At 41.6% G+C, this 24135-nt stretch overlaps 1 protein-coding gene across 1 annotated transcript in view; it reads left to right on the top strand.

Annotated features, from left to right (window-relative positions):
• LOC124775316 (farnesol dehydrogenase-like) overlaps positions 1–18378 on the top strand; it is a 65231-nt gene extending 46853 nt beyond the window's left edge. The window contains exons 6-7 of the mRNA XM_047250151.1: positions 1965–2111; positions 18310–18378. Coding sequence (XP_047106107.1) covers positions 1965–2111; positions 18310–18363 — 201 coding nt within the window. The 3' untranslated portion in view covers positions 18364–18378. The remainder of the gene's footprint in view (positions 1–1964; positions 2112–18309) is intronic.
• The last annotated feature ends 5757 nt before the right edge of the window (positions 18379–24135 follow it).

Here is a 24135-nt window from a genome sequence, read left to right as displayed (position 1 = left end):
CTTCCTAACTTGTGTGTTATGGTCTTCAGCTTTTCTCGACTATGTTCGTGAAGTCGTCTTTTTAATCTTTTCTTATCTCCTTGTTAATAACCCTCTTGGATCACCTACCATCAAGTTACCTGGTTCCATGCTACGCCCAACTATCTTTCATGCCCATCACACAGTTATCCTTTCTCTCTAGTATGTTCCCTGATCTGTTTGCTTCTTTTGTTGTTCCTCCTAGTAACTGCCAAAATGCGTCTCAACATTCGTCGTTGAAATACTACTGCCCCAGGTGAAAACACAGTATGTTATCAGCAAAAAGAAAATTGTCCAGTTGTGTTCTATTAACAGCGATCGCTTCTTTTCCCAATTTACGGATCTGAAATTATCCTCAAGGACTTCTGAGAATAGTTTTGATGATATAGGCTCTCTTCGCCTAACTCTTCTTTCAATCTCACTGTCCCACTATTCAGCGGTTGTCCAATGCTGCGCCACTCTAGCGGCGTGCTCAGTTACTATGTCATAGGAATTTCGAAGTGTACCAACTATGCAGACGAGTATATGCAAGGAAACGGAAAAGTAATTACATAACTTTACTTATGGAGGCCGGATAGCAGAGCGCGCTAACGCACCCGCTTCCGGGACACAGGGAGTCGAGCCTCGTGTCGAATTCACCTTGCGGATTAATGACGTGTGCTGGTATATCGGTCAGCCTGGTTGTAGTTTCAAAGTGATTTTTCACACCCAAATAGGTATAAAGGGCGTTCAAAAAGTTTTTCACAGTCGTCTGTAATTTTTTCATTTTTTTTGCAGGAGGAGAATGAAATTTTTGTGAACATTCTTGGAACATTTAGCTATACATTGAGCCTACTCAATGTAGCCTCCACCAGCTGTGACGCATCTGGCCCAACGTTCTCTCCGTGATGTAAATGCACTTTGGTAAAATTGGGGATTGACTTTTACACCATCGCTTGGCACCGGAAATAAGGTCTTTCTCACTATCTAAGGTTTTACCGCGCAGGTGGGTCTTCAGACGACCAAAGAGGTAAAAATCAGACGGAGCCAAGTCGGGACTGTAGGGAGGATGAGGAACAATTTTCCAACCCACTTTCCTGATTTTCTCCTGCTTCATAAGGGCTGTGTGGGGTTTGGTATTGTGATGGTGTAGTCTGAAGAGCTGACCCTGAAGCTGTGGTCTGTTGGTCTTGATGGCACGTCGGAGTTACACACAGTAACAGTCCTGGTTAATTGTGGAACCAAATTCCAAAACGTTAATGAAAATGACACCACATTGATCCCAGAAGAAGGAGGCCATCACCTTTCTGCGTGCTGTTCGTGAAAGTCTTGGTTTCTTCTTCCGAGGGGAATCTGGATGACACCACTACATGGATTGGGTTTTGCTCTGTTTCGGACAAAAACAACCATGCTTCATCCTGGCAGAGTCATGGCCGTTCTTGAACAGGAACTCCATCACCTACCGTTGTCGCAACATGACATCTACTTCACGGTCCATTATGGCTCACCTATAAATGAAAGAAAATACTTTTGTATACCACCGTATAGCTAAATGTTGCAAGTATGTTCACAAAAAATTTCATTCTCCTCCTGCAAAACTTTTCGAACGCTCTTTGTACTTACTGGGATGGTACCCACTTTCCATCTCAGTTATACTTCAGGCACACACTGAAAACTTTAATGCACTTGATAATCAGATCTGCACCACACGCCGTGAGATGGGATGGTGCATAGATTCCTTCCTGGAGAGAGTGGTGGCGTCAGAAATGACGCCCACCACTGCCAAGGTAGCATGGTGGCCCAATAGGAAACGAAAAAATAGCAGTGGGAAAAGAAGAATTAAAACTTTATGACGATCTTCACATTTTGTTTATTTTGAAATAAAATCATGTTTATGTGCATATAAATTGTACCTAAGGTGCGGGTAGCCGTGGTGCATGGTTGTGTTGACTTCATTTGCCTTGCAGGAGATCAGCCCTGGTGTGGTGGCCACCGACATCTTCGACAAGCAGCAGCACCTCTCGCGGGACGTTGTCCTGAAGCATCCGCACATCATGCCGGAGGACATCGCCGATGCCGTCATCTATGTCCTGGGAGCTCCGAGTTCTGTGCTAGTACGTACGTGCCAACTCTGGAAACTTTCCACCTATCAGCCAACAACACCAAGTTCAGAGACTGAACAACGTTGTGTATTGATAGGCTCTGTCATTTTCCTCATTTCCCTACCACTCACTATTGTATAGTAAATAATAAGTCATGATATAAAGACCATTGATTATTAACAGGATAATAATCATATTGGTAGTAGCTGTCTGCGGGAAAGATCAATTTGGGTTCTGGAGAAATGAAACACATGACGGAATAATGACCTTACAAGTTATCTTAGAAGATAGATTGAATGAAGTGTTACCTACATTTTTAGCCTTTGTAGATTCAGAGAAGGTTGTTGACAACTCTAAAACTCTGAAGATATTTTTTTCTGATCTTCAATCCAAAGACTGGTTCTCCAGGGACCGCAACCGTTCGTAAAATTTGTTGACAAATTATTTAATGAAGCAACGTGTTTCGAGGTATAAATATCATGTTCAGGCTACAATGGCAATAAAAAATTTAACAAAAGCACACATAGATACCAAAGTTGTTTTCTGGAGTCTTTGCATGCAGTAGTTAGTTAGTTTCATATTTCAAGGATCATTTTGTCTGATAAATCGTAATTATATGGATTGAATCATTTTACTTTCACATCACGAATGAATTTGTAAATGTGGCTACATGCTAAACGACTTTTCATTTTTTAAATGTTTTATTTTTTCCGACATACAGATGTGACTTAGTAATTCCTACACCGCACCTTTTACACATTACAATAATAGAAATTCTTCTATGGAACAGAAGGAGTTGTAAAGGAGAAACTATTTCAGTTTCTTTTTCAAATTTTACTTTTCTCTCTGTCAGAAATGTTACATCCCTGGATAAGCGATCGAAATTTTTTGTTGCTGTGTTATTCACCACTTTTGGTGCTAAACACAATCTTAACGTGGAATAATGAATGTCATTATCCCTTCTGCTTTTGCACTGGATTATTTACAACAAACGTAATGAGGGAATAAATACAATGTGAAGCAGTAGTCACAAGGTCCAACTCTTTAAACAAGTTGATCGTGGGTGAGCACCACGTATTATTATTTCATTGCGTTTTTGAGCTATGAAGACTTTCTTTATTAAAGATGAGTTATCACAGTACATTACTCCATACGATATTATAATGAAAATATGTAAAATATGTCAACTGACATATGTCTCTCCCCAAGATTTGCATTGATCGTAAGTGCAAATGTGGCTGGTGACGAAATAATAAATAGGGCAGAAACTTCAAAACTTGTAGGTGTACCCGTCGATGATAATGTAAACTGAAGAAGCGCAGTTTACAATATCATCAGTGTGAACACCTCAAAATTTTGAAGTTTCCACCCTAATTATTAATTCCTAACCATGTATTACACTAACCACTGGTGTAATACCCCTAAACGTGCAGAACTGAATAAGTGAGTCTTTTTAAAATTAAGAGTGAGTGCATTCGCAGAAAATCAGTGGTACTGTTAAGAACAGTGTTTAAAAATTCTTATACAGGTCTCACCTAACTCTGCCACCTCAAGTATCTCTGAAACAACAACAGATATTAAAAAACGGTTTTCACCAGCATGAACGTACGGCGGGGGCTTAGGAAACCAAATACTATGTGAAATTTAAAAACGCAAACAAATGCTATTTTCAACACAAACTTGTGTATTTTTAAATGGACGCCCCATATTATTTCGTATGCAATCAATAGCATGAAAAATCACAAAAATAGTGGCGTTGGTTGCATCGCAGTACGTCAGTTCCATCTCGAGAAATTGCGAAGTGAAGTTGGCGCTTTAAATAAAAGAAGCGCACACCTAGCGCACGTCCTGAGACTCAAACGTGCACCTCACGCTGCCAGTGTCGGGTGCTCACACAGTGGGAAAGCGAAATGACAACTTGAGCTACAATTATAGATAACTCATTGGAATTCACTTGCTAAGCACATTTACTAGTGCGCTGTCACCCACAGAAACTGTATTGTTGTGCATTACATCCAGCATACAAAATACACCCATGTCTTGGCCAATGAAACTGCGTCACGTCAACATATGTGCGAAGTGCCCTCCGCTTGCATCAATACACGTTTGCAGACGGGTAACGAGAGAGTGTTGCACAGATTGTAGAGTTTCTACAGATTTTGCCGCACACGCCGCAGTAATAGGATGTTGCATATCCTCTACTGTCGTTGGAGGTTCTTGATACGATCTGTCTCTCACTGCCCCCCAGAGAAAGAAGTATAATGGCGTCAAGTTGGAGGACCGCCCCATCCTCGTATTTGGAAATGTCGCATCTAGAACGTCTTTGGCAACTTTTGCATTGTGTGCAGGACATCCATTATGTTGGAATCACATTGATAGACGTGTTTCCAATCCTAGGTCCTCCATAAGGAGCTCTAGTATGTGTTGGAGAAATGATGCATATCGCTGTCCATTCACCGATCCACGGTAAAAGTAGAGACCTACAATACAGTTAGTAACGGTACCGCACCAACCATTGACACTCCACTCTCGTTAATGAGCAACTTGGAGAATCCAGTGGGGATTTTGCACGGACCAGTAGTGCGTGTTCCGCAGATTCACATTAACATGATCTGTAAATGAAGTCTTGTTTGTAAAGAACGTATTGCTTAGGAATACTGGATTACCTTGAAACTGCTGAAGTGCAACATGACAGAATGCAATGCGGATTTCAAAGTCATTCCCGCACAGTTCCTGGTGCAGTGAGGTATGGAACTGATGAAACCGATGCCAATGCAAGATTCTGCACGCACTACTGTGGCTTATTCCTGCACCTCGTGCAATTTCTAATACACACACCTGAGAATTGTGCGCTACTGCAGCCACTACAGCAATTTCGTTTCCATTACCAGTCGCTGGCGTTATACGTCGACGTTTTGTGGGAGCTCAGCTTCCAGTTTCCGCGAGTGTCTTGCAGATGTTGCCAATGGTTCGCTGTGACGTACACCGCCGATTTGGGTGGCGTTCAGCATGCGGTGTCACAGCTGCGGTTGCATTTCTGTGACATTCGCCATAAACTAAAAGAATATCTAGTTTTTCTTCATTACTGAAGGCCGGCATATCGACTAGATGACGGCAAATGTAACAAGCCATAAGAAAACAGGTTTTAATGTGGAAACGTATGCGAATCACGTTATAGTATGAGAACATTTCAGCAGGCTGGGTAAGGAGTCCTTGTACACTGACAGGATACAGGCGCCAGTGCAGGCAAGCCCTGCTGTGAGCACAGTACTACATGCGATGCATTACGTCAGAAACTGTGACGCCGTTGCTATCCTTTACAAGCCACATATTTCAGAACTTATGAGGTTTAGAAACGTGAAATCAAGTGTGTTACCACTAATTGTACCTCTTGTAGCCATTCCGCAACAATAAACATTATGCGCAATACATCCATCATTCTGATACCACATTACTTGACACATTATAAGAGGTGGACCGGTTCAAGTAAGGTATAGCTCAATAAGCGGCTAAACTATCCCCCTTTAGGAGTGCCATCAATGAAATGTGGGCCAATGATGTGTTGTCATACAATACCACACCATACATTAACACTCCACTGACGTAGTACGTCAATCACATCACGATTACCGGAAGCGTGAGGTGCACGCTTGAGTCTCAGGACGTGCGCTAGCTGTGCGCTTCATTTATTTCAAGCGCCAACTTCGCTTCGCAATTTCTCTGGATGGAACTGACGAACTGCGATGTAACAAACGCAATTATTTGCGTGATTTTTCATGCTATTGACTGCATACGAAATAATTGGGGGTGTCCATTTAAAAATACACAAGTTTGTGTTGAAAATCGTATTTGTTTACGTTTTTAAATTTCAGATAGTATTTGGTTTCCTAAGCCAACACCGTACGTTCATGCTGGTGAAAACCATGTTTCAATATCTGTTGTTGTTCCAGAGATATTTGAGATGGCAGAGTTAGGTGAGACACCCTATATATAAAAAAAATGATCCACGAAGATATGCAAATATTTTAATATGTTCCACAAGTAAAACTAAAGAAAAAAGTTGATATAAACATGGATCCGCAAATGTTTAGTTACAGAGTTACAGCTAATGAAAGATTTTGCCTTAAATTTAGCTACTTCGCTAATATGAATCCATCGAAAAACTGTACGAGGTGAAAGTAAAACAAGATTTCCATTTATTTTGTTGTTATTGATCTGGTGAATGTGATTAAACATGTCCCAACGTGTATTTGCAGTAGTTTTCAAAACATCAAGACAAGCAAATAAGTAATTTCGTAAAATTTTTAATTTATTAATTACTTGACCCAATTTGTTTTTTTAAATTCCAGACAATTAAACAAATTTTTCAACAGTAGTTGTAGAGAATTTAATTTTGGATAAACTGATGGTAATAACGTTAGCTGAAACTGTATGAATGTGTCAGATAATCTGCTTTTATTAATAGTATAGCACACGTGAATTCATGTTAAATCGGAAAAAACAAAGTTGTGTTAAGGAAGTTGTACAGTGTACATATAATTTCACAATCATTCACAATAAATGTTCAAAAATATCTCCACCGTGTTCAGTGCATTCAGCTGCACGTGTATGAACAGACTTGTTTCATAGGGTTGTTCTTAATTTCGTCTGTTGCATTCATAATGCGAGCAAGTAATGCCTGACGTGTATTGACTTTGCCCTCAAACTGTCTTTCATCCATCCCCATACACAAATATCCATTGGTGTTAAATCGAGTGATCTGGGTGGCCACAGACGTGTAGCACCACGACCAATCCATTTTTGGGGAAAATGTAGTTGGTGTAAAGTGGAGGCGCACCGTCATGTTGCAAATACATTTGCAATCGCGTAGCAATTGGAACGTACTCGAGCAAGCAGAGCATTTCTTCTTGAAGGAATTGTAAATACGTCTCGCCAGTTAGACGTCCTGGGAAAATGAAAGGTCCAATAGAGTGTGTGTTGATTGTAGCACACCCCACATTTAGACTAAATCGCTGCTGGAAATTACGTTGAACTGCTGCATGTGGGTTTGCTTCAGACCATACGTGCTCGTTATGTAAATTTTTTATACAATTTCGAGTAAACTGTATCTCATCAGTAAATAAAAATGTTTCTGTGTAACTGCCGATTAGTCTTTAACAAGTTGCACAACTCCAAGCGAAGGGCAGGATCTCCCAGATGCGATTGATGCACTTTTTGCTTATGATAAAGATACCTGTTATTGTACTTCAGTGTACGCCATACTTTAGACTGTGAAATGCCTAATCGTTGAGAGACGCGTCGTGTATTGGTACCCGGGCTGCGTTGAACGGCATCCATAATATACTCATCATAGTCTTCACGTAACGAGCGCTCGTACTGATTATGAACGCTAGGTAGAGAATCTGTTTCCCGTAATATTCGAAATACTCCACTAATGACTCGTGCATTCGGAATCCTCCGAGATGGAAAACGTACACGACATTCGTTAACTGCATCCGTAGAATTATCATCACATTTGCCATAAATAAACACCATATCGGCGTATTCCTCTGTAGTAAATTTAAAAGGCATCCCTATTTCATAAATAATCTGCAAACTACGACAGTTACTAAGTGGTTTCACTTAAATACACTGTTGTTATTATGTTCTTTCACTGAACAATGCAGAAAACTAACTCGTTTCAAGGTTAGGAAACTCACTAACGTTGCCAACAATGAGAAACGTTTCTGCATTCTCAGTGGAAAGTAAACAAATTTACTTGTATAATAATCTTTGATTCTCTGGATGTTCTAGAAAACTACTGCAGATACACGTCTGGGACATGCTTTATTAGTTTCACGAGTGGAAAAAAAATTGCTTTTTATATATTTTACGACGGACGAGAGTTTACATATATGAGAAACACTGGTAGATCTAAGATTGAGCCTTGCGGAACCCCATAGATAACTTCTCTTGAGTCAAAATAACATCCGCAGACTATTTTGGTTGAATTACTAAGTACAACTGTCTGCATTCTTTTGGCTAGCTACGACATTATCCATTAATTCGTCATACCATAAATCTCATAAAAATTCAATTTATGAAAGCGAATGCTGTGATTGACACAGTCAAATGCCTTAGGTAGGTCGCTGAAAACACCTACCGGCGTTGTTTTACTATTTAAAGCTTGTAAAATTTGAGGAGTGAACATGTAAATATCATTTTCAGTAGAGTAGCTCTCCTGAAATACAAACTGTGATTTACTGAGGATATTAGTTTTGCTCGGTGAGATACTGTTCTAGAATATATCACCTCAAAATTTTTGGAAAATGATGTCAGTAGTGAAACAGGTTGTTAGTTACTGACATCTCTCCTATCATCTTTCTTAAATTGGAATTTGAACACGATGTATTTCAGTCTCTCTGGAAAAATACCTTGAGTTAATGATGCATTACATATTTCAGATAAGACCAGGCTTATTTCCCGGGTACAAATTTTTAGTAATCTATTGGGAACACCATCAAAACCAGATGAGCTTTTATTCGTGAGTTAGTGGAAGGTCTGTTAGAAAAGTATACGACCTTTTTATTTTGAGCTGACCAGATGGATTTGAATCTAGCATGCTTGCATGTGCCGACCTTCAGCCTTCATGCGAAATCGTCCAGTCTGTCGATAGCGTCAGTTGCTGGTAAGCAGCATTGAGTAAGTCAGTGTGTAGTGCTCGCGTTCGGAAGATTCAGACAGCCTTCGGTGCTCACACAGGCTTCGGTGCTCACATGACATGCAGGACTCCATAAACAGTGACTCCACAAACAGTGACCCCGACTTCGTTAGCACCATAGTCACTCGTATCGAATGTTGGGTGTACGGGTACGACGCGGAAACCAAATCCCAGTCATCACACTGAAAGTATTCCTCATGAAGACCAAAGAAGGCCTGTCAAGTGCGCAGCAACCTGAAAGTGATGCTGACTGCTTTCTTTGGCTCCTGTGGTGTGACTATCCCGTTCTTCCTAAAGAGCCGAGACGAAAGAAAGTAGCGATGTTGGGCTTTGGGATATGGAACGATGTAAATGTTGTAACTCATCCCGAGCATTGGGTTGAGATCGGAACTCTGTGCACGCGAATCCATTTCAGGACTGTTTGCGTCCACAGACCATAGCCTCACAGATGCTGCTTTCTGACTTGGTGCGTTTTCAAGCAGATACCAAAAATCATCGTTTCCGAATTTTTTGTCTGCTATACGCACAACAAAATGCTATAAAATGTGTTCTGGTCCTGCCGCGTTAGGCGCAGGAAGGAGACCACATCCTAAGCACGAAAAACACCCCCATGCCTTACTTAACCTACCTTCTTAGTACTTGACATTGGAACTAGACTTGGTAAAAGGTATCGTTTTTCAGGAATTCACGAAATTCAGAATCTTCCATCGTGTTGCCACAAGGTATAGCGTGATTCATCCTTCAAATCGGTTGTTTTCAGTCATCCACTGACCAGTGGCGTCGCTCTCTACAACTGCAAAAGTGTCACTCAGCATTGAACACAGAAATGTGTGGCTAATGAAGAGCTGCCCGACGATTGTACCCTGTTTTTTTGTAACTTCCTATGTACGGTCACTGGGCTTGCTGGACTGCCAGTAGCACTTGGGAACTCAGGAGTACTTCCCCTCTCAGATTCCATCTGATTTGTACAACCATTCTCCGCAATGCTCAACGGTCCCTGTCCTCCAGACATGAGGTATGGCTGATGTTTATTTAGCTGTGGTGGTTCCTTTCCATTTCCTCTTCACAATCACATCACTAGCAGTCGGCTTGGACACCTTTGGGAGGACAGATACGTCTCTGATGGATTTGTTACTCTGCTGAATCCCATATTTAGTTCGCACCAGAAGTTACTGAGCTCCCCTGACCTAACCAGTCTGCTGTTACCGCTTCTCTGTTGACTAGAGAAGCTCTCCGACTCCTTTCACATTGGGGGTCTACCTCTCGTGACATCATCTGACCAATTCTGCATTGCATAATGGTGTCCGGATACCACAGATAGTGCACATGTACGAGCAGGTGACTTCCATATCAAAACAGAGAGGAGGTAGCTGTTGCCCGGAATGTAATTGTAGAGTTAGTTGCTGTACTGCCATCTGTCTACCAAGTGTTACAGTCCGGAACAATCGCTGCCACACCTGTCATCAGCATGTTGTTGGCTACAACGGAAAGGCAGCCACAGTTTTGCGCAAATCCAGGTACCCACGGTAAAACTACAAATGAATTGAAAACAGTCTTGACCGCAATAACATATTTACAAATGATAGAGCACAGCAATCAGTCGTCCTTCATTTGCAGATTTTATTTACCAAATCTAGATTTCGGCTAGTACCTAGCCATTATCAATACACTATATCGTAGTATCAATGCATGTCAGCTCCGGTCTGTCACAGTTCTGTAGTCTTGATAGAACTGTGCCAGACGACCGAACAACAGCGAAGTGACATGCATTGATACTACGAAACAGTGCATTGATAATGGCTGGTACTAGCCAAAATCTACACTACTGGCCATTAAAATTGTTATATCAAAAAGAAATGCAGATGACAATCGGGTATTCATTGGACAAATATATTATACTAGAACAGACATGTGATTACATTTTCACGCAATTTGGGTGCATAGATCCTGAGAAATCAGTACCCAGAACAACAACCTCTGGCCGTAATAACGGCCTTGATACGCCTGGGAATTGAGTCAAACAGAGCCTGGATGGCGTGTACAGGTACAGCCGCCCATGCAGCTTCAACACGATACCACAGTTCATTAAGAGTAGTGACTGGCGTATTGTGACGAGCCAGTTGCTCAGCCACCATACACCAGACGTTTTCAGTTGGTGAGAGATCTGGAGAATGTGCTGGCCAGGGCAGCAGTCGAACATTTTCTGTATCCAGAAAGGCCCGTAGAGGACCTGCAACATGCGGTAGTGCGTTATCCCGCTGAAATGTAGTGTTTCGCAGGGATCAAATGAAGGGTAGAGCCGCGGGTCGTAACACATCTGAAATGTAACGTCCACTGTTCAAAGTGCCGTCAATGCGAACAAGAGGTGACCGAGACGTGTGACCCATGCCATCACGCCGGGTGATACGCCAGTATGGCGATGGCGAATACACGTTTCCAATGTGCGTTCACCGCGATGTCGCCAAACACGGATGCGACCATCATGATGCTGTAAACAGATCCTGGATTCATCCGAAAAAAATGACGTTTTGCCATTCGTGCACCCAGATTCGTCGTTGAGTACACCATCGCAGGCGCTCCTGTCTGTGATGCAGCGTCAAAGGTAACCGCAGCCATGGTCTCCGAGCTGATAGTCCATTCTGCTGCAATCTGCTGCGAATTATTCGTGCAGATGGTTGTTGTCTTGCAAACGTCCCCATCTGTTGACTCAGGGATCGAGACGTGGCTGCACGACCCGTTACAGCCATGCGGATAAGATGCCCGTCATCTTGACTGCTAGTGATACGATGCCTTTGGGATCCAGCACGGCGTTGCGTATTACCATCCTGAACCCACCGATTCCATATTCTGCTAACAGTCATTGGATCTCGACCAACGCGAGTAGCAATGTCGCGATACGATAAACCGCAATCGCGATAGGCTACAATCCGACCTTTATCAAAGTCGGAAACGTGATGGTACACATTTCTCCTCCTTACACGAGGCATCACAACAATGTTTCACCAGGCAACGCCGGTCAACTGCTGTTTGTGTATGAGAAATCGGTTGGAAACTTTCCTCATGTCAACACGTTGTAGGTGTTGCCACCGGCGCCAACCTTGTGTGAATGCTCTAAAAAGCTAATCATTTGCATATCACAGTATCTTCTTCCTGTCGGTTAAATTTCGCGTTTGTAGCACGTCATCTTCGTGGTGTAGCAATTTTAATGGCCAGTAGTGTAGATTTGCGAAATAAAATCCGCAAATAAAGGACGACTGATTCCTGTGCTCTATCATTTGTAAGTCGTATCATAGTCGCTGAGTGCACCCACGTTCCTAATGGAAGGCAATCTAATAAAATCTTAGTTTGCAACGGTTACTTGTTTCTGCCAGAATGTTACCATCTTCAGACTATTTATACCATGCTGGTAGGCTGTGGCGTTGAATGGAGCAGCTGTTGAGACTCCATGAACGTCATCTGTTGAGTTGACGTTTGCGGAGGCACGAGTTCCGTTTACCGCCACCGCCTACCAACATGATGTAAATAGCCTGAAGATGGTCACATTCTGACCGAAACCGGTAATCATGGAAAACAATTATAATGTTATTACGGTCAAGACTGTTTTTAATCCATTTTTAGACTATTTTAGCCAGACCGCTGCTATTCTCCACGACAAATGTTCTAAAAAATTACCCACGGTACAGCCGAGGGGGGAGGGAGGGGGGGAGGGGGCACGTCAAAGATGGAGCGTCCCGTCCGCTGGGCAGTCACAATACGGCATCTCTCAAATGCATGTCTTGTCCTTCCAGTGCTCCAGTGTCGCTATCAGTGTCATGTAAAGACGTGCTAACATGTCAGTTCTGTTTCTATGATAGATAAATATTTGTATCTGTGATATCACCACGGAGACATTGTGGATCTGGTACTCGTAACGAAGGTGCTGTGTTAATCAAAGGGGAGAGGGGGAAATTCGAATATGTCCCTGTTGCTGATGTTGCCTCTAGCATGCACTGCTTTGTCGTTTTTGCTGCTGATAAATGGCAGTAATTAATACTCAATACCGATAACGGGGATGGAAATTATTTGTAAATGAGGGGCAGGCTTGCGTACTGCTCAGCGTCTTACATCCTTAAACCTACGGTTAGCGCTGATTACTTAGCGACAGCTCCTTCATTACGTCAACCACTTACTTACTGGCACTACATAGCTGGACCGCGACGTGTTTTGTAACTATTGACCCCTAGCTGTCACCTCCAGTACTCGATGATGACTTGCACACTTTTCCCACACATCCTTCGTTTGACATTACCTCTATAGCTTCTTGTGGGCTTCCGTGCCTGTAAGCTGTTGTTTTTCAATTGTGAATCTACATACGATTCCCACTCCTGACATCCTTGGTCGACCGGTAGAGGCGGGGTGGCACGGGGAACAGATCCTTCACGGCGCTGCCCGAGTGCCTCGTCACGCAAACAAGTTGGGCCTCCACGGGGCGTCGCCATGTGCGTCCAACACGCCTCGTGAAGTCACGTATTTTCGAGTCTTTCGACTTGGGACCCATTAGCGATATCGCTGGCGCAATGGCTAGACGGGATTCGATATTAGAGACGATCAGACTTAATCGCATGGATGGTGGCTCGCACAGTCAGGTACTCGGTCGTCTGCGTGAATAAAATCTTGGATTTAGGTTATGTTCTGTTCGCTGCAAGTTATTATTACGAGTCAGATTTCGTTTTAAATAAGAAAACTTTTGTTTGGAATTTTTAATCACTAACAGTTAAGGTTCAAGTCATCTTCTTCAGCCGTAAAAACGTGGAATGTGAGCGCCAATGAAATAGTCGGTGAACGCTGTATCAGTCACCGGATGGATTATTAACTGATGAGTAACCTCTGATAGTGACCACATAAGAGAAATGGTGACCCCACATTATGAAGTATTTTCTCTATGTGGCTGTACTCAGTTCAAAAGGCAGAATGTGTTTAACATTGCTGTCGTTACAGGTCTTGTGGGGAAATCAAAGTATTCGCCGACAGCGAGAATAAATGAAGGGCTGAGAACCAGAGTAGGCCAAATCCAGTTTTCATGTATTTGAAGCTCACGGCATCTATGCATTGTTTGCTGAGTTAAGGGGGTTTTCTGTTCTAGAAGCTTCAAAAAATGAATTTTTTATTCCATTTTTCGATACCTTATGATACGGAGAACATCTGGACGAAACCGTTTTACCTGCAAACCGTTGGATATAGTCTAAATACATGGTCATCGGACCGGCAGTCCTGCGTCGTCGAGCGCCTACGGACGGCGCTGGGAGGCAATCAGACCTGTATACGAAGTACTTTTGAATGCATTACGGGAACAGCAGTGATCAACGTCTTATAAATAATTACTATTAAAAACAGTCTTGATCACGATTTATTTAACAAGGCTTAACAAGGCTTTTTTATTTAGAACTTTGTATACAACTTATAGTAACAGCAGTGGTCGAAACCGGTCACCTTGTTAAATAAATCATGATCAAGACTGTTTTTAATAGTAATTACTGTATACGAAGACCTATCGAATGACAGTTTACTGGAAAAATGTGTTGGCGCGAACTCTCAAAACTCTGACGAGTCGATAAATTCGCTGACTTGGACGCTTTCCCCAAAACACATATGTTCCGGTAAAGAATTACTTGAAATTGCAAACAGTTTGGCTGCAGCTATCTTCAGCGACAGTTTCATGGGAGTCGCACAGACAATGAATGCCATGGGCATTCATCTTGGCAACACGGCGTTGGAATTTTGCCGAAGGCGCAACGCGGACCGCCTTGTACTCTCAGAGCGCCTGGGGTCTGCGGCCAGTAAAGAAGCCAGATCTGCGGCCCTGGAGGAAGCGGTGCACGCGAACGAGATGAACGAGATCGAGGAAGGCGTACTGTATGCTCCAGGCATCGCAGACTGATGCTATCTCTTTCCAAAACTTCAATTGCGATTTCCTAAAAGTCACATTTTTTTGCTGGGTGTTTAGACTGTCGAAAAACTTTTTAGACAACATAGTCGCGTGGAGATAGCAGCGATTGGTTTACTTATAATCAATCAATCAAAATGACAGACACAATCGCGTTATTTATTTTGTCGCCAACCGGTTTCAACCCGCGATGGCGTCATATTCAGGGCAATTTACACCATTTGTTCGCTCGCTGGAGTTGTCACCCTGCCTGTGCACGGTTGGTAACTATGCCATCCCAACGCGGGTTGAAACCGGTTGGCGACAAAATAAATAAAGCGATTGTGACTGTCATTTTGATTGACTGTCGAAAAACTACTCTGCTGTTCTTCATACCGCTTGGCTACTTTTGTAGAGAATTGAAATGCTTATGGTCGGGTCCCTAAACTTTAAACAATTTTCAAAATATCTATTTTTATGTACGTTTGAAGGCCCAAACAAAGTCGATTTTTCTTGCTTTTTTCAAATAGCAGCCATTTTGTGAAAAAAGACTTTCACTTTTCGGAGGTTCTGACTATAACTACATTCGTATGTTTTAATAGTTTTTTAGTCTGGTCTGTTTCAGACCACCCAGTTACCCGAATCAGGTCCAGCCGCCCACCGGTGCACGACATGCATTATGATCTTCGGCGCCATTTTGTTTAGTAACCCCTCAATATTTTTGGACACAAAATTTGTAAATGCAGATAATAGACAGATGAATAAAAATATCTAAGCATTGTTTGACTTGTCTTTTGATTTCGCCTCACAAAATGTTGAAAACGAGGTAAAAATCGAACCTCTAGAGCAGAAAACTGCTTTAAGCCCTTCGCGAAACGGTTGGGGTGGTTCAAACCCCTCATAATGCGAGATAATGACAGAGTAAAGAAAAGCCTCTCTATGAAATTTCAGTTCCCTTAAGAGCCGTAGTGGGCAATATCCAAGCAGCCAATCAAAACAAACGACTCGTATCATGTGGTGTAAACATTCAAGACGGCCGACATAAGGCAAGAAAGTAGTGAAATAGTTAGAAAAGCAAGGGAACGTATGTGAAATTGTGATCAGTAAATGAAAAATACTTGAAAAAGAAACAAGGGTAAAGAGTACGTTAATTCAAATGGAAAATGTGTATCTGCGAAAACATACACACACAAAGATTGTAAATGCTGCTTGCACTGTTTCGAACGTTTGGGCAATACAAATAACCGGGCACATGTGCATGACACGTTCTGGTTCATTGGTGATTCCGAATAGCAAAAGGTATATCGTTCAGGGATGGTTAATGTAATGAAAATCAAGGGACGTCGTGAGGATACTAACTCAGAAGACAGTCGTGAACATTCACATGTTTATTACATCAGATTGCGAGTATGTACCATCTCATTGAATTTAACAAGCCAGGCACTGGTTCATAGACATAATTCATTCGTGATTATATTAAACAGCGTTAACAGTATATTATTTAGTTACAGTGGCGTTTTGTTTCTTCTACGGTGACAGTAAAATCAGACTAAGCAAAATCACATTTCTCAATTTGCATGGCATTAGTTATGGGAGGTTATCACGAATTAAAAGTCTTCCTACCGAGACAAGTCATTACAGTAGTGTAGATAACGTTAAATGTCAGTATTTATCGCAAAAACTATAACAGAGCAAATCTATGAACTTCATTATAATTTGTACAAGGAAATAAATAATTGTTAAAGAATGCTGTTACAGAAGTTCGTTCGGTAATAAGTTCAATTAATTAAAAAAAAGCAAAATATGATACACGCTCTGTTGGCTCTCGAATGAGAGTGAGTGTAAGTCAGGAGGGAGAAACTTCTCAAAAGTTTAAATGGGAGTTGTATAAGGGAGTGCGGAGAAAGCACAAAATGAGATGACAGCAGACATTACGAACTCTAAAAACAGTGAAGTTGTGCACAATATAACTTTTGCCATAGAGCAAACGATACGTCTGCCCCTTCTAACTACAAATGTTTATTTTTATATGAAAACATTTGGATATACAATGTAGAATGCATGATTGTGAACATGATTCAGGACAAATGTGTTTGTGCGGAGAACACACTGCTCAAAGGGTTGCTAATGTCTATTATCTTACCTCAAATCAGTAAATACAAAAGCTGACCATTTACTAACATATTCTCACACGTGTGGAGGATGAAACAGGAACCAGCACATAGCTTCGCTGTTGACCTATCTTGTCCACCACACTCAATTGAAGATTATAGATAAAAAATTTCTAGAAGCAGGTCATTATTTCCTCCCAAATGCCAGGAACTTCAGTAGTATTGCATCTTATAAACGCAAAGCCAAATCTTTGTTTTCAGTAGGTGATTATGTGGATCTCATAAAACATAGCAGGAGAAAGAACTCTTTCACAATGAAATAAATAAATCAGTTAGACTCTTTGGATATCAAAGATAATACAAAACGTAAATTTTCAAGGCGCTAGGAAACTACAGATGGACAAAAGGGCAATGGTTAAAAATTACGAGTTGGTGGATGAAGTTTAAAACTTATGGAACTGTGAAAATTAAATTCCGCTGTTCATTAAATGAAATAAACCTGGAAAATTATTGACAATTCGCCAGTGGAAAGGGGCAAAAACACTATGAATGTTACACCTGGCGTTCCTTCCACATGGTATCTGTCACGATATTATAAAATTACCTAAAACTAAATATGAAGACCTGGTGTGTTTGTTACTTTATATTCCACCAGTTTCATATCAATTTTTAGAGAATTTAAATGTGGAAAACTAAGCTTCAGGAGGGTGTTTGGAGATGGCCCACAGAAGCTTTTACTAGTTTGACTATAAAAACTTTAGAGCTGTAATGGGCCATCTCCAAGAGTCTGAAGTACGTACTACTATTTTTAGGATAAGATATTTGTTTTTCGGTTTCATGTTTCAAGTAAGATTTCATCAATGTCTGCTTTCTATAATAATTTAATAGTTTCAAGTAATATGCATTCAATAAATTGTGTGATGTACTAAACTTTAGGTCCGTTTTTCTCAGTTTCAAGGAAGTGGCATTTTACCTACTCTGGCACTCAGCCCCACAAATAAAACGCTTCGCATCAGATGTTACAAACCACGCGTTCCACAACACGAAATAGTAAATGATGCATCAATTTGACATATAATTAACTGTACCGAGATTAAGAAAAAAATTATTCTAACAAACATTTTCTTGCTGGCAAACTGAGCAGCTTCGTGATAGTCATTTAATGACGTAGTTGCTACCTATTAGTTAGATACTAACATCTCCTGCGCCACTCCTATGAAACTGCTAATTGTATTCCAGATGCTACTTTACAAGAATCTGAACACAGTAGTACTTTTATCACTACTTCGAGCAACACTTTGCCACTTGACGCTCCAAAAAGTGATTTTCCATGTCCCTCACCGCCCCTCCCCGACCCCAAAGAGGCTCAGATTATTTCGTATTTTGTTTTGACTGAGAATATAAGTTTCTGTCTGGTTCAAGATTATGAAATATCACACTGTGATTGATGTCCTGAAATTGTTAGTTCACCTGTGAAAGGCAATCGTTACGTTTCAGGTGCACGAGATGATGGTGATGCCAGTCAAACAGAAGCACCTGAGCGAACTGTAGCAGACACGCTGCCTACTTGTGATAGCCTCTTCAGTATACGACAAAGTCGACGTAAATTGCAAACATAATCAAAACTCACATGTCATTTGCCATATGTTCTTAACCCTTCGGCACTGAAGGAAAAATTTGAAACAATGTCTATTTTGATGTTTTTTCGAAGCAGTGTGAAGTCCTGAATACAACAAAGAAATTATATATACTTACCTGTATTTATTTAAAAATGGCATGCTGCTTGTAAGGTATCAAATCATTTCATTACCTAAAATTTTACTTTATTTTGGTGTACATCAATACAAACACATACACCGAGGGGCCAAAACATTATGACCAGCTGTTTAAAGCATGTTGTTCCACTTTTCAAACACAGTACAACAGAGATTCTGCTTGGCATGGATTCTTTAAGTCTTTGACAGGATTCCCAAAGTACATGCAACCAGATTACCCACAGGTCAAGTAGCTCCTGGCAATTACACGATGATGTTCTACGACCTTGCAGCTTGCTCTCGATATGTGCGCCAGTGGGTACAGATTAGGCACATTTGCTGGCCGAGACGTCAACGTGAGTTCACTACAGTGCCTCTCAAACCACTGTAGCACGATGCTGATCCTGCAACACGCTGGAAGATGTCATCCCCGTAGGGAGAGACTTCAGACATGAAGCATATAGGTGGTCCACAATAATGTTAACGTAGTTCGCTACTGTCATGATGCCTAACCCTTGTGTACCCCATAGCCTAACTCTGACCTCACCAGCTTGAATCTGTGGCGTGGTGCATGCTCCATGCTATTCTCCTGGAAGACGGCGTGTAAGGATCCAACCATCAACCTAGTGTAACAAGAAATGCGATTCATTCGACAGTTGACATGTTTTTATTGGTCCACTGTGGAAATTCAGTGATGCTGTGTCCACTGCAATCATAACTGACGATGTAGTTGGGTCAACATACAGGTCCACTGTGAAAATGCAGTGATGCTGTGCCCACTGCATTCATAACTGACGATGTCGTTGGGTCAACATACAGGTGACAAGCTTCTATTGGTCCACTGTGAAAATGCAGTGATGCTGTGCTCACTGCAATCATCGCTGACGATGTCGTTGGGTCAGCATACAGGTGACACATTTCTATTGGTCCATTCTGAAAATTCAGTGATGCTGTGACCATTGCAATCATAACTGATGATAGCGTTGGGTCAACGTAGGAACACGTAGGGGTCGTGAGATGTGGAGCTCCATGCTCAAGAATGGTGATTGAACCGTGTGCGTCGAGACACTTGTGCCTGCAGCAGCATTGTACTCTGTTGTCAGATCTGACACAGATCTCAGTGGGGAGTCCTCCGACCTCTACCTTGATAAGATTTGGACGTCCAGTACCGTACGGCCTACTCGTTATTTCACCATCTTTAACCACTTTCCGTAAGTGCTCACGACAGTAGTACGCCAACAGGCGATCAGCTCCGCTGTTTCAGAGATTCTCGTTTCCAGCCGAAACGCCACAACAATGTGCCCTTTGTCAAAACCACTCGTATCAGTGGATTTCCGCATTTGCTGCCCGTATCTTCGCTATAATGACTGCTCATTCGTCTCTCTTCCGCTTACGTTCTTTCCTTGCTGCGTCACGTGCCCGCAACACCGCCAGCGAGCATTCAACCTTGCAGTGGGCAGTGGTCATAATGTTTTGGCTCATCAGTGAATATATAGTTTTTTTTGCATCTGCCAAAAAATCTCACGTCCAGCATCTAAGTTAACAGGAAACGAACGCCCTACTGCAGAAAACTAGTCGTTGTATAAGGTATTTGGATTTTTTACTCTAGCAAGAGGCGTGATCAGTGGGCGACATTTGTAAACTAATATCGTAACACAAACTGAAACAAGGAAATAACATTTATTAACAAAAGTACCATGAAACATTCATCTTTGAATGATGAAAGTTGCATGGCTTTGTAGTCCAAATCCTACATGCAAATCTAACCAAAGGCCTTGAAAGAGAGCTGTAGACTCTATAGAAGTTCAGTCTGGACTGCTGTATCTAAAAGTTCTGAGTTCTGGCTCTGAATATTGAAAACCACTTATATGGACACTCTGCGTTCACATCCCGACGATCACTGTTCTATAGCAGCTGGATGTGACGGGAGCATCTGCAGATCTGCGTCGGGTGGAACTGAAGACATCTGGTTGCTGGCGAACTACGGGAACTCGAACCGTTGGCAACTATGCCAACTGGATGAGTGTGGCAATGCTTCTCCAGTTATCCGTGACAGGAAAAATGACGTCAGTGTGCGCTCTATTTTGCGGAAGAGAAAAATCGTTCCAGGTACCAGTAGCCTCTGTGGCAGCTGACATAACTACAGGCGGATGGAGCGCCCTATTTGAATTTGCGTGGCGACAGATTGAAAGTGAGTAGCGTCAGGAGTGGAAATTGCTTGGATAGTGGCGCTTTCTGAGGCTGTCGCTGTGTACCACACGACTGCGTACGCAGCAGTTTTATGAAAGTGAACTGACAGAGACTACAAGAAATTGATCGAAAATTGCAATTAGCTACATGGCAAGTAGCAGTGCATATCTTAAGGCTGAATGGCAATTAGTGATGTTGAAAAACAATAGCGATCCAGGAGTTGTGAGGTTACACGTCACAAGAACATGACATGTGAACCAGAAAAACGATTTTATTTTTTCCAGATAGTTACTATATTTCTGTAACACGCGAAGTGTGAAATGAACGCAAGTGAACAATGCACTTTTAGAATTATACATTGAGTAATTTATTTTGAGATATCAAACCGTTGAGTTTCACCACACTCCAATGGTTCTGTTTCAACATACATTAAATGAAGCACAGAATGAATTAAAACAAAGAGAAAAGCATTTCATATAACGAGCGTTACATAATAATGAATTCACGACGAATATATATTAGGTTACTGTAGCAGAGAAGACAATGAATCATTATAAAAAACACTTCGAAACAAAATCGGCAACGATAAAAATGTGTAAATGAATTTTAAAGAACAATGAACAGTTACCTTCAACAACAAGTAGTAAGTTTAACTCTGAAAATCAAAGCCAACACAAATAATACTCATAAATTACCAACCTGGATCAGACCTGATAAACAGTCATAACTTTACATGGACAAACATTTAACCTCAAGCAATGTATATAGCTTGATATTAAGTTTAGATTACAGAGGCTAGTTCCATAAAAGCGTGTTTAAATACAATTTGACGAGAACGTCCACATTGTTTCAAATAAGACAAGAAAGCTGAACTTGACTTTATGCTGACTGCTCAATAGGTTATGAAAACAATTCATACAATGCTCATAAATTATTAGCAGTGGTCAAACCCAGTAGACAGAAATAACAATTACATAAAATATTGATTTGAAGGTGTGGTGTCTGTTCTTTCGGACACGTCAAAGAGAGAAGACACCATACATTCATATAACTGACGGACAATGAATCCACCAAATTCAATGCGGATGCACATTTAAGTACGACCTCCTGCTGGAATCTCAAAACAGCGAGCATGGAGGGCATGTCCGTGTGACGCAGTGGTTAACGGAACTGCCTAGTAAACTGGAAATCCTGGGATAGAATCCCAGTCTGGCACACATTTTCACTCGTCGCCTCTGATGCCGCACAAAGTCCTGTTGCAGCTGATATCAATATTCCCTTTTCTTTCTCGCCCTTCCACCTTCAATTTACACAATAAAAATACTTAGCAACGTAAGTTATCGCCCCCTTTACCCTCTCTTTTAAATAGCACCTGGGTTAACTCGGTATAAAAAGGCCCTACGGTATAGTGGACAGCTCCGAGGAGCAGCTCGTACATTCTACACATTAAGACCTCACCAGACAAGTCCATACGGCTCAATCATTCCACTTTGCGCATAATTTCTGTAGATACCAAACAGTAGAGGGAAGAACAAGACCGTATTACTCAAAAACCAAGCGACCTGTTTCTGAAGCATATAAACTGACACAGTTGCGCTCCACAAAAACTACGATTCTGTGACGTAGTAAATGCTAAGATTACCGGTAGTATTAGTAGCGTTGGTAGGGAAAGAGACATAAATGAATATGTAAGAGAGAAAATGGGAGCCGACGACTGTTCTTTGTTTTTGTGTATTTGTTTGTTTTATACATAATTAGAACCGTTCTGCGTTTGTCGATTGTGCATTTTGCATCCTTACAACGTAAAAATTGCGTTTTATAGGTAATAAATTTAGTTGATCGCGTAAGTTCTACACTTATATGTAACCAAAGCAAGTACTGTAAATGAATGTACAGTTTACGTGTGCAAACATAAAAATACGACAGAATCATTGCTGTTCTTCTGTACTCAATGCATCATTCTTCATCATGATCAAATGCGAGAGTTTCCTGTTATTACTGAAGTGCGAATGTTTTTTTATGTTTTATATAAGCTCGACAAAGAGTTGAAGCGATGTATGGTTCGTTTTCGTTTTCCGTTTTTCGTTAATTTTATTTCCTTATTTTTTTGAGGAAATTGTGTCTTCTAGCACTGTGTCATGCATGTGTATTGTTTGTTTTTATTTTTACTACAACATCCACCTGTTTTACGTTAGAAATCAACAAAATTTTTCTTATAAACAGTGAATTAATCGTTGGCTGTTTCATTTTCGCTATAAATATGGTTAACTTTTAAGTAACAGACTCGAGGATAACTATGAAGAATAAAAGTGTTCCGCAGGCTATACGGCCCTTTACATTTCCTTACTCATTTTCTAGGCGGTTCTCCACTTCCAGCTTCTAGGAGAATCTAGTAAAGCTCTGAGCAACGCAAATAAAGCGATCAAGATGAGGTAAAGCCCGATAGGTATGCAACACACCTATCGTGTAGGTAACGCAGAAACGCTCTTAAGCAACCAAAGCTACTAGGGAAACTGCCACAGGCTGCACTTACTTATGGTAGCCTACGGTAGTTTACAACTGTATTAATTAACAGATTAGCAACACATACTCTCTCTCAAAGTTATATGTAGCTCCGGCAGTTTCTTATGGCGACCATGTCCCACGTAACTTCCAGCACTTTTGTTGGACGGGCGTGCTCCAGATATCGTTGGCCTGGGACTGGGAGCGAGCTGATGCGGGCCGTCGTTAAGTCGGCGCGGCAGAGCGCGGAGATGCACCCAGGCGAAACTCGAAGCAGGTCGTTGCTTGGTTAAAGGCAAAGGCTATATCGCGCTTTCGATTACACAACGAAACAGCAGACGGGTAAAGTGTATCGTAAACAGGCATCTCTTGGTCGAGATATCGACATATACTGTCTATGAAAAATGCCATTGTGGTGAAGTAAATACACGGTCCAGCAACACTAATGTGATCACCACCTGTGTTCGACGTCAACGTGTAATAACCACTTTCAGACAGTAGATAGCAGCATTAGTAGAGGAGGGTATACAAATAATGCCGGGGAAAAGGGGGGGAGCGAGGAATTGGGGGCGCGGAAAACAGTACAGACATTGTCGTAATGCGGAAACGAAGTAATTTATCTGATATCCAAAAGGGCATGGCCGTTGACTTTCGAGAAAAGAATGGAAGTAAAGCTGTGAGGACGGGGCGTGAGTCGTACTTGGGTAGCTTAGATAGTAGAGCACTTGCCCGTGAAAGGCAAAGGTTCCGAGTTCGAGTCTCGGGCCGGCACACAGTTTTAATCTGCCAGGAAGTTTCATATCAGCGCACACTCCGCTACAGAGTGAAAATCTCATTCTGGAAGAATGGAAACGTTCCGAGATGGCTAATTATCTAA

The sequence above is a fragment of the Schistocerca piceifrons genome, chromosome 2, assembly GCF_021461385.2.
Source record: "Schistocerca piceifrons isolate TAMUIC-IGC-003096 chromosome 2, iqSchPice1.1, whole genome shotgun sequence".
NCBI lineage: Eukaryota > Metazoa > Arthropoda > Insecta > Orthoptera > Acrididae > Schistocerca > Schistocerca piceifrons.
This window is presented reverse-complemented; position numbering and strand designations above follow the sequence as displayed.